The sequence below is a fragment of the Pongo abelii genome, chromosome 1 (assembly GCF_028885655.2).
Source record: "Pongo abelii isolate AG06213 chromosome 1, NHGRI_mPonAbe1-v2.0_pri, whole genome shotgun sequence".
Lineage (NCBI taxonomy): Eukaryota > Metazoa > Chordata > Mammalia > Primates > Hominidae > Pongo > Pongo abelii.
Window position 1 is genome coordinate 186,723,324 of NC_071985.2, and position 12,041 is coordinate 186,735,364.

Genomic DNA, 12,041 nt, shown 5'->3' on the forward strand with positions numbered 1-12,041 from the left:
GTAGATGGTAGGGCCAGAACTGGAACCTAGGACCTAATGCCCAAAAGCCCTATGCTTTCTACTTCCCCAGCCTAAGGTGGCTCCATGTGGCAAAATAACCCAAAGTCCATAAGGAATTCTGAGGGTTTTTTTTTTCTACTGTAGGCCAAGGGTTGGCAAACTATGGCCCACAGGCCATGTTTGACTCACCGCCTGTTTTTGTGTGGATGCAAACTAAGAGTACTTTTTACATTTTTACGTGGTTGGGGACAAGTCAAGAAAAGATCAATATTTTATGACATGTGAAAATCATATGAAATTTAAATTTCAGTGTCCAAAAATAAAGTTTTATTGACATATAGCGACAATCATTGATTTACATATTGTCTACTGCTTTCTCTCTACAAATGCAAAATTGAGTCATAACAAAGATCATGTGACACACAAAGCTTAAAATACTTACCATCTGGCACTTTACAGAAAAAAAATTGCCAACTCCTACCATAGGTAACAAGAAGGGACCAGGTGGGGGTCTAAACCTATGACAAGACTAAAGACACAATGAAAGCTCAAGGCCAGGCGCGGTGGCTCACGCCCATAATCCCAGCACTTTGGGAGGCTGAGAGAGGCAAATCACTTGAGCTCAGGAGCTCAATACCAGTCTGGGCAACATGGTGAGACCCTGTGTCTACAAAAAATACAAAAATTAGGCGTGGTGGCTCGTGCCTGTAGTCTCAGCTACTTGGGAGGCTGAGGTGGGAGGATCACTTGAGCCTGGCAGGTGGAGGCTGCAGTGAGCCAAGATCATGCCACTGCACTCCAGCCTGGCTAATGGAGCCAGATCCTGTCGTTGAATGGTGTTCAAGCCTGTCCCTGGAAGTGTGGTAGTAGAAGTGAAGAAAGAGAGCATACCCTGAGTTTCCTTAGGCTCTGGAAACAGTTTCACTGGGTTTCAGATTTGTTTGGGAATAAAGAGCATAGTAGGAAGGACTATCCAGTGTGCTAACATCTTTATTGGATGTTAAAGAGATATTTGGTGTATTAAGTAATTCATTCAGATTCACTAGAGCCCATTTTTGCCAGATACTGTGTTAGATGCTGGTAATGCAAAGATGAAAAAGATAAGTGCTTGCCTTTGAGGAATAACTGGCAGGATGACGTGATCTGATAGGGAAGAAGAGAAATCAGAGGAAGGAGGCAGTGGGTGGGGGTTGGGCACAAGTCCCGCTTGGGACATGTGGTTTGAGGTCATGGTGAAACACACCCAACTTCCAGTTAGAAAGCCTTTTTAGAAATTTTGGCTCAGAATTCAGAGTTAAACTGCATTTTCAGAGCTTTTCCACCGAGAAAAGGGGAAATGCATGTTCATTTCATAGGGCAGTTGACAAAGCAACTTTGACTTGTATAGCTAGAGCCATGGTATTAAAATAACAGTGAACATAGAGGAAATGAAGTCATCAGATTGAAAACTAGCAATAATTATGTATTCGACAAAAAACCTTGTTCCCATTCATGCCACCTCCCACTCTCAGCGTCTACTTTATCTTTCGGGCTCTGTTACCTCTTGCCTGTGAGACTTGGACTTGACCACTAGGAGAGGGAGCCCAGCTCATTTCTCTAAAAATGTGGATAGCAGAGGAGTGCCTCGCTCTGTCACCCAGGCTGGAGTGCAGTGGCATGATCTTGGCTCATTGCAGTCTCAACCTCCTGGGCTCAAGCAATCCTCCCGCCTCAGCCTCCCAAGCAGCTACAGGTGTGTGCCACCACACCTGGCTAATTTTAGTATTTTTGTAGGGTTGGGTTTCACCATGTTGCCCAGGCTGGTCTCGAACTTCTGAGCTCAGTCAATCCACCTGCCTCAGCCTCCCAAAGTGCTGGGATTACAGGCATGAGCCACCACGCCTGGCCTGTCAACTTTTACCTTTTGCCTGAGACTCCTCAGAGCAGAGGTGTCGATCTCTATCATCCAGGTCCAGTTATATCTTTTTGGGTCTGGAATCCCATAATGGAAACAGAATCAGACCTTTGTTAAATCTTCCAGTGCTTAATGGCAGTGGGGATAGAGAGGAATTAGAAGCCACCCCTTCCCAAATAATCATTGCTAATAATTTGGCCAGCCTGGGCAACATAACAAGACTCTCTCTCTACAAAAAATTTAATTCAAATGTCTGATTTTAAAGACAGGAAACCTGTGATTGCTGTGTGTATATCTACTTAGTGGGGTAACTCATAGGTTTGGGGCACGTTCAGATTGATCTTTCTCTTTTCTGGTCCTTTTAAAGAAGTCAGCATTTTGATTTCCTTTCTATTTCTGCTTTTTCAGCGTTTCCATGTCAGAGGCTAATGGAGAACTGAAGATTGCCAGCTACGCACAAAGGCCATTGAGACACTTCGTGTAGCTAGAAGACACCAATTCCCTGACAGGGGCTTTATTTCATTTGGGATTTCAAGTTTACAGACGGTATCTTCTCAAAATTTGGAAAAACCTATAGGTAAGATTGGGTGTACATTTTAGTTATCCTTTTAGATTACTTCAAATTGAAATGATCTGATACATCCAGAGGAAGGGGCGGGTAAGAGACCTTGGTTTTCAGCACTTAGTTGGTTAGCTAGGAATAGCGGAGCTGCCCTGGTACGACTCAGATAACACTTAGTAGGAGGAACACATTTCTACAGAATGACATGGCAGGGTCATAAGGAAAACATGTAACTAAAACGTATTTATTTACTTTTTTTTTTCAGATAGAGTCTCCCTCTGTCGCCCAGGCTGGAGTGCAGTGGTGCAATCTCGGCTCACGGCAACCTCTGCCTCCCAGGTTCAAGCGATTCTCCTGCCTCAGCTTCCTGAGTAGCTGGGATTACAGGCGTGCACCACCACACCCAGCTAATTTTTGTTTTTAGTAGAGACAGGTTTCACCATGTTAGCCGGGCTGGCCTCAAACTCCTGACCTCAAGTGATCTGCCTGCCTTGGCCTTTCAAAGTGCTGGGATTACAGGCATGAGCCACTGCGCCTGGCCAGATCTATTTAATTATGAAATTAAAACAACTACTTCATAACAAAACAAGATAAAATACAGCAGAAGTGTATGAAGACCCTCTTTGCCTGGCTCCATACTAGGCAGTGGGGATAGAGAGTAATTAGACACTGTCCCTCCCCAAATAACCATTGCTAATAATTTGGCCAGCCTGGGCAACATAGCAAGACTATCTCTACAAAGAATTTAAAAACTGGCCAAGCATGGTCGTACATGCCTGTAGTGCCAGCTACTTGGAAGGCTGAGGCAAGAGGATTGCTTGAACCCGGGAGGCGGAGGCTGCAGTGAGCCGAGATTGTGCCACTGCACTCCAGCCTGGGTGACAGAGCGAGACCCTAGCTCAAAACATAATAATAATTTGAGATGTATCTTTTCAGGTTTTTTAACGTATATATGATATATATGATGACATTTTGAAGTGTTCTGTTTTACACTGTCACCGGAGGTTTTGTCATGCCATTATGAATAATGCCTCATTTGCAGATTTGGGTCAGATGAAGGCTGAGTGAGAGTGATTTTAGCCTGATGAGTGAGTTTTCATAGTCCCTGGTGGCCGTGTGTCACCCTTCTTCATCTGAAGGTCCCCGGTGGTGCCATTGTCTTTCCCTGCTCCCCATCCCCAGCCAGCTCCGCTTCCTGAATTCTCCCCGTCTTTGATGGTCCTGCTGTTCTTATGGTGACCTGACTTTGGTTAATAAACATGTAATCATGAGTATATGAGGCCCGCCTCTTCCTGGCTGCATGCTAGGCAGTGGGGATACAGAGGAATTAAACACTGTCCCTTCCTTCAAGGAGGGCTGTAGTTTTTGCCCCCATCTTCTTCAGTCATTTGGTAAGACTAGGACCAGTTCTGCGTCGATAGCTTCATTCCCTCACTCTGTTACATACCTCACCTCCTCTTGCTTGCTCTCCCTGCTCTCCCTGTCTCCATTGTAGGCCTTTCTCACCCTGCCCCAGGCTGTTCCAGCAGCCTCTTTCAGCCCTCACTCTTGCTCTAGCCTCCAGTTTGTTCTTCGTATCACAGTCAGTTCCGTGGCCCCCAGGCATAGCTCCAGTCACACCCAGTCCCTCCCCATCGCCTAGGCCAGTGTTTTGCAGCGTACACTGCAGACCATGGGGGTCCCCAAAACTCCTTTAGGAATCTGCACAGTCAAAATGATTTTTGTAATAGTACTAAGATGCTATCTGTTGCTAGAAAGCAACAATGAGTAAGACTATTGGTGCCTTCGTCAAGGTGGTGATGCTGAACTATGCCAGTAGCCACTATATTCTCCACTGCTATGTACTCCCAGGTTTTTGTTTTTGTTTTTATTTTGAGATGGAGTCTCACTTTGTCGCCCAGGCTGGACTGCAACAGCACGACCTCGGCTCACTGCACCCTCCGCCTCCCGGGTTCAAGTGATTCTCCTGCTTCAGTCTCCTGAGTAACTGAGATTAGAGACACCTGCCACCATAACCAGCTAATTTTTGTATTTTTAATAGAGACAGAGTTTTGCCATGTTCGCCAGGCTGGTCTCGAACTCCTGACCTCAGGTGGTCTGCCCACCTCAGCCTCGCAAAGTGCTGGGATTACAGGCATGAGCCACCACACCCGGCTTTTTTTTAATGCCATTTTCACACAAGAATGTCTTTGATGAAGTAGCAAAAATTGTCAGTTTTATTGAATTTCAACCCTGAGAACAGATCTCTTTAATATTCTGTGTAACAAAATAGAAATGCTCATAAAGTACTTCTGCGGCAAACCGAAGTATAGCACTTGACTCAAGGAAAAGCACGTGTGGGATCCCTTGAATGGCAAGCAAAACTAGCCACTAGTTTCATTTTTACGTGAAACAATGGCTGTGTTGGGTGCTGAGGCTGGAAGGTAGACAGGGGCTTGGGGTTGGAGAGCCTCGTGGGCTGCGTTTGTGCTTGGGGGCCTTGAGCGCAGCCCACCTTTGTCAGCTTTCTACACGCTGCTCCCCACTCCCATGCAGTCCTTTCCTCCTGCTTGCTCTTTCTTCAGCACACACTTCCTTCTCCCCTTCCATATCCTTCCTCTTGTTCCTTCCACCAGGAGATGCAGTGACAGCTCTGAAGGCTGCCTGTGATCCCAGAATCAGAACAGAGGGAGAAGATGGACTGGAGTTGTGACCTTTTGTCTCTAGGACTCTCAGGCCCCCAGTCCTGTCTGAGGCCTGTGGGGGATCCCTTGCTGGCACCCTAGCAGGCCTCACCTGCCAGTTTCATTGCAGCGGAGTGAGATGCTGCCACCTGCATACTGCAGCCCAGCCTCCCTTCACACCGGACTCTTGGGGAAAGAATACCTTAGCCGCTTGCAGTATCCTTATGGACAGACGGTCCTTTGCTTGAGCTGACTTTACAAGTGGCTCCTTTTATCCGTCATGTGTTAAATCTGACTAGTGTCTGTTTGAGTGTACCCTTTCCTTGTCCCCGCATAATGATGGTGCCACAAAACCAAATCTTCCCACTAATGGGTCAGGCAGAAGAACGTAGCCTGTCCCTGACACCAGAACTGCCATGAAATAATGTGGGTGGACTTTGGTTGGTAGCTCATCTTTCATAAGACGACAAAATACAAGGCAAGCTCAGAGCAAGAAGAAGAAACTTCTGATAAATGAAGTTTTCGATTAATAGGATGATGATAATGTGGTAATAATGCTTTCATATTTCCAGAAGCTAGGGCAGTGCTGCCCAACCTTTTCACATCATAGCACACGCTGAAAATGATACTGTTCTGCACACCTGAGTAACAGCGAGTGACTGGAGGCCAGATGAGGGGATCAATACCTCATTCACAGCACATCAGCAGGGAAGCTCTGTGCTAAGGTTTATAAACAAGAGCATTCTCATTGGTGCCTGGCTACTTTTACTAGCTACCCCTTCTGCCTTTCAGCATTAAGGTTTAAATACAGTGTAATGGTTAAAAGCTTGACTATCTAGATGTAGATCTCAGCTCTGCCACTTACGAGCTATGCGACCTTGAGCAAATCATTTAATCTCTTTGTACTTCAGTTTCTTCGTCTGTAAAATCTGGATACTTAGCTCATAAAGTAGTGATGATTAAATAAGTTAGTATATGTAAAGTGTAGCGTTGGTAAAGTGCTTAGAATGCTGCCTGGCCTACAGTAAGCAGCATGTGTGTGTGAGTAATGTCACTACTAGGAGTAGTCATGTGGACTCTAACTCTAATATTGCTCCGGCTACTACTTCAAAGATGTAAATGTTCTGGGGTCAGTCTCCCCAGGCACCCCCTCATTGCCTCCTCTGTCTCACATTTCTTAGTCTTGGCCACTTCCTTAAGAGTGCCCATGACACTTCCTTTCAGTCCCTCAGTTCCTGATCATTTTCTCCGTTCTCCATTTGTTTTGGAATGCTCAGCTAGCTGATGCCCGAGAAGGCAGCTGGGTCGGTAATTACACTCCTCTGCTTGCTCTCACCACTATTTCTTCTCAAGAAAGCTCTTGTGCCTGAGGGAAATCGCTCTTAAAGGTTGGGGAGACCTTGAAAAGAATTCTGAAGTGGTTGGGAGAGGAGTGTGAGCTAAGTTTGCAGAGCTGAGCTAGCCAGCAAAGTCGGGTTCTTAGTAGGGAGAGGATCGTCTCTGGTTTCATGCACAGATATGAAAGCTGATGAGTTCTCTGCAGGCTCTTCAAAATTTGGAGTACAGATCTGGTTCCTTTGGGGACAGTGTGGCTCGTAAGACTATGGAGAAGTAACACAGTTCTTCCAGAAGGTGGGCCTCGAGTTCACCTTCTGGGGCAGAATGGTGGATGGGTGCTTGCATGTCAGGAATCTCTGTGCTGTAGTAGTCCTTCTAGGGAGCCTCCCTAACCCTTCCTCATCTGCTCTATGAGTTCTCTGTACCTCTCCCCTGCAGGAACCAGGATGATTCCTGGATCTGTATCCTTAACATTTAATATACCTTCAGTACCATCAGTGCTCGTTCACTCACAGGTTTTACAAAGAGACAAAACGTGCATTCCTATTTTAATGGAGAAAACAAGATAAACATATGCCTAGGAATGGAGACATTTATTGTCATCGATGACAGTGAGACTGCTTGTGAGCTAATATCATCCCTCCTCCCATGTGCTCTGTGCCCCTGCCAACCTGAGCGATCACCAGTGGCCCCCACCGGCCCTCTGTCCCTCCTCCAGGCCTCAGCCTATGCCCTTCCTTGCTCTGGGACACTCTCTCCCAGGCCTCAGCCTGACCAGCCCACTCATCCCTCAGGTATTGAGGCTTAGCTGTCTCTTCCTCTAGTTACCCAACTGGGTTAGCTTCCTCTCTCCTGCTCCACAGCACCTGGTGCCTCCGTGTCCCAGCACTTGCCCTACTATGTTGAAATTGTTTTAAGTGTCAGCAGCAGATTTAAACGCCATCAGGGAAGAGACTGTGTCTTCTCTTATATTCTCACTGTCTAGCACCAGACGATCAGTAGGTGCCTAATAAATATAGCATTATTGAAGAGTAAGTCAGTGGTGCTTTCACTTCTAGTCTCTTATTTGATCCTCACAGCAGCCTTGTGGCATGGGCAGCCCAGGCCCTCTGCTTACCTCATTTCATATACAAGGAAACTGATCCTCAGAGAAGCTAAGCAGCTTGCTGCAGTTCGTGCAGTGGAGGAGAGCCATAGCTCTCATGCTCCAATGTTCAGCACATTTTTTCATTTGTTTTTATAAAATATTCACTTTTAAGAAGTAGCATTTTTAAAAAAATAAAAATAACATTGGTTGTTTTGAATGATTGTGAAATTAGTATCTTCATGGCACCAATATTCCTAAAATGTTTCTTTCATCACTGAATGTTGAATTTTAATACAGAGAAATCTAGACACATTTTTAAAAACTAAAATCAGATACTAAATTCCAATGTGTATTAGAGAAAGATTATGGTATACTTTATTTAAAAATAAAACATGAGTTAAACAATAATAGCAGGAAAAATAAATTTCATTGTATACAATTTAGAGAATACTGCAAATATAAAAAAGAAAATAAAAATCACCCCATCACATAGAGAAAACTCTTATGGATTAGAAATGATCTGGACTTGAAAGAGCAGCATTGAGTCTGAATCCCGGTTAAACCACTAACTAGATGTTTGGCATTGGATAGGTTATTTAATCTACCAGCTGCCTGCTCTGAGCTTCTTTCTTTACCTGAAATATGGCAAAAATATTTACCTTTTGAGATTACGATAAGAATTAGAGATAATGTGTACAAAATATCCATATAGTTGGCACTTTTTAAAATTGTAGCATATTAGCAGTTTTATGTATTTCTGTCTAGTCTTTCTACTCTGTTGGGTTCATACGTGTGCATACATACCTGTGCATATGCATATGTTTTTGGAAACATATTTATGTGAAGTATATCACTGGGTATTTTTTGTTTGTTTGTTTTTGCTTTTTTTTTGAGATGGAGTTTCGCTCTTGTTGCGCAGGCTGGAGTGCAATGGTGCAATCTCAGTTCACCACAACCTCCGCCTCCAGGGTTCAAGCGATTCTCCTGCCTCAGCCTCCCAAGTAGCTGGAATTACAGGCATGCACCACCATGCCTGGCTAATTTTGTACTGTTAGTAGAGACGGGGGTTTCTCCATGTCGGTCAGGCTGGTCTCAAACTCCCAACCTCAGGTGATCTACCTGCCTCAGCCTCCCAAAGTGCTGGGATTACAGGTGTGAGCCACCACACCTGGCCATCATTGGGTCTTTACAACAACCTGTGAGGTAGACAGGGCGGATGTGTTTTTAAACCTATTTGATAGATGAGGAAACTGAGACTCTAAGAGGCACAGTAACTTGGCCTTGGTTCTGTTATAATAGCTGAACCAGGGCTTCTGCCTTGCTCGCCTGATGCCAAGCCTGTGTGCCTTCCCTGTCAGCAAGCAGCATGCTGCTTCTTCAGTTCCACTTCCACCTCCACTAATAGACACGTGGTGGACTGCCGAGCCGTTCCCAAGAGGAAGGCAAGGGCTGGAGGCAGCGGAAGTGCTGGGAGCCTCCAGACCAGCTGGGATCTGCCTGAAACTGAAAAGAAGTGCTCACTTCTTCCTCTGTAATAACAGACACATTGCCCAGTCCTATAACAAGAACCAGGCTTCTGTTTAGAAAGTGAAGGACCTGGCTGGGCGCAGTGGCTCACGTCTGTAATCCCAGCACTTTGGGACGCCAAGGCAGGCAGATCACCTGAGGTCAGGAGTTCAAGACCAGCCTGGCCAACATGGCGAAACCCCGTCTCTACTAAAAAGTACAAAAAATTAGCTGGACATGGTGGCATGTGCCTGTAGTCCCAGCTACTCGGGAGGCTGAGGCAGAAGAACCGCTTGAACCCGGGAGGCAGAGGTTGCACTGAGCTGAGATTGTGCCACTGCACTCCAGCTTGGGTGACAGAGCAAGACTCCATCTCAAAAAGAAAAGAAAAGATAAAAAAGTGAAGGACGTTTTGTGTCCTAGACCGTTTTTTGAAAGGGAGCTTATCCAGGAATTAATAGAATTCCTGAACTGGATTCATAAAACTAAGTAGCCTTACTCTGCATTGTCTGCAGGGCAAAGTTGTACCCATGTTTCTTTCAGGATGTGCATTTGGTACCTAAAGGGCCAGTGTGACATACCCCACACCTAACAGTATGCATGTCATTTCATATCATTTCTATTTCAGTGCAGTTTCTGACGGCTGCTATGTGTCTGACACTGTGCCATGATCTGTAGGAGAAACAAGTGAACAGGGGACAATCTCAGCCTTTAGGAACACAGGGGAGCACTCAAGGCCAAATAAAATCAGTGCCCTCATGGGGCTTCTCGCAGGGTGTTTGGGAGCAGAGGATGGAGCACCAACTACTAGTTCTGCTCAGTAACACCCTCCATTTGCAGAGCACCTAACTGACTTCCAGAGTCTTTGTAGAAACCTTAACTCATCTGGAGTTATCAGGGAGCTGCAAAAGGGTGGGGACTATTGAGCCAGCTTTTGATGACCAAGAAGAATTCCTAGGCCAAGGGAAGCAGGTGAGCTGAGGTGCAGCTTTACTGCGGGGGTTCCACTCCCTGAGGCAGCATTTATCCCGTGAGTGTGTGCATGATGAATTAAGGCCCCACAGACCTGCTAGTGGACTCTGTGATGAAAACAGTGTGTGGCCAGGCTCCACATGGGCAACTAGCGACCCCTTGGTGAGATTATGACACCTCTCACCTCCCCCTGTGTAACCAGGGAAGCTCAGCATGTTTCTTTCACTTCACCCATCTTCCTACATTTTTTCCTTCCTAGTTTCAGAAACAACTCTCCAAGTTCCATTTCCAAGGAAAGTCTTAACCATTTCTCCCTTCTGGCGTACCCTCTTTCATTGAAATCCATGCAGAATATACCAGGTACTCTGTCTTTGTGTGTGTGTGAAGCCATAAAATCTAATATTACGTGTGCGGCAGTGCTCTGAGGTATGCTTCTCGCACAAGAGGCTCCCTCAGCCCTGCTGTGGTAAAGACCAAGTATAAATTGTCGCTAACAGGGTTTTCTCGTTAGAGTCGTGTGCCTGAGTGTCCCCTGTGAATTATAATGCCTCCAGCCCTCTTGCTGCTCCTCTGCTCTGCCTGCCTTTTGGCTGTTTTGCTTGTCCTGGGGCCCTCCATCAGAGTGTGGACAGGGGAAGGAGAAAGAGCTGAAACCCAAATCTGTTTCCTCTGCACTGGGCCTGCGGTGCTGATGAGAAAATAGATGCGGACACGGGTTGCCACTGGACTGCACTCAAGGTCAGCGCAAGAGAGAGAGAGACAATGGTTCCTCCTTCTCAGCCTGCTGCCCCGATGGCCAGTACCCCCTCCCTGAGCTCCTGAAGATGAGTGACCCTGTGTTTTATTTCTGCTGAATTTCTCACCATGTTATACATTTGGGCAGCTTTTTTCCTTTTAATTTACCTTGGTGAGGGTGGGTGTTGAGGTGCAGATTTTTTTTTTTTTTTTTTTTTTTTTTTGAGACGGAATCTTGCTCTGTCACCCAGGCTGGAGTGCAATGGCGTGATCTCGGCTCACTGCAACCTCCACCTCCCAGGTTCAAGCGATTCTCCTGCCTCAGCCTCCCGAGTAGCTGGCACTACAGGCACCCGCCACCACACCCAGCTAATTTTTGTATTTTTAGTAGAGACGGGTTTCACCATGTTGGCCACGATGGTCTCGAACTTCTGACCTCAAGTGATCTGCCTACCTCAGCATCCCAAAGCGCTGGGATTACAGGCGTGAGCCACGGTGCCTAGCCAGATGTTTAATTCTTTCAATTCATAGGGTGTTGCAGTCCCCAGATATATCTTGTGTTTGAAGCTCTTGACTAGAGTTATATTTTGAGATGCTCTGTGGCTTTCTTTTATCCGTATGTTTATCTGTTCCCCATTCTAAACTATAATTAAAAATGTGCTGTCATCAGATCCCCAAAATGGACGGAAGAATGCGCCTAAATTGAGCTGTCAGGCACTTGGCTGCGTAACCATGCTTTCTGGATTGTGGTGTTGAAAGTGCCATCCTGTGTGCTCTCTCCGGATGGCTGTCATGTACTTGCGTCTGAGAACAGTGTATGGACCTGCATGAGCACTAATCAGTCTTCCTAGCAGACTTGCTCTTTCTCTGGTCGTATGCCGCCAGATCCTCTGAGAAGAGAGTGGGCCTTTCCCCTTAATGGGCAAAGAACCAGCTTCCATTTTAAAAGCTCTCAGAAAAAAAAGAAAGAAAAAAAAAAAAAAACACCAACAACCGAGAGCCTGTGTTTATTGAAGGTTGGTCTAAAAGTCTCTCACGTCGTATGCCCCATCAGCACTCGAGTGCCTCTATTTTAGAAGGATGTAAAGGTTTAATCACCCTGGTGGGGATTTAGACCCAGAGACTTCAGAGAAATATTATTATTTCTAACTGCAGGCAAAGAGTATTAAGGCTCCACTCTGGATCAGGGGCATGACATGTTCTATAAGTAATTTATCTTTAACAGGAAAGGCCCATACTAGAGTGTCTTAGAAACAGGACTGTGATTGGGCACTGGTTCACTGT

General features: G+C 45.8%; 1 protein-coding gene across 8 annotated transcripts in view; it reads left to right on the forward strand.

Moving 5' to 3' along the window:
- The window catches only part of MKNK1 (MAPK interacting serine/threonine kinase 1), a 47,498-nt gene that overhangs the window by 8,857 nt on the left and 26,600 nt on the right, over positions 1 to 12,041 (forward strand). For 2 of the 8 annotated variants that reach the window (XM_054535210.2, XM_054535219.2), the window contains exons 2-3: positions 2,303 to 2,471; positions 2,722 to 2,795. Coding sequence is in view for 3 of the 8 variants with exons in the window: in XM_054535193.2 (XP_054391168.1) it covers positions 10,193 to 10,382 (190 nt within the window). In the remaining 5 variants the exon portion in view is untranslated. Of the gene's footprint in view, positions 1 to 2,302; positions 2,472 to 2,721; positions 2,796 to 5,851; positions 10,383 to 12,041 lie in introns of those variants that run through there. The other 6 variants (XM_009250817.4, XM_002810880.6, XM_054535197.2 and 3 more) reach the window with 5 other exon arrangements.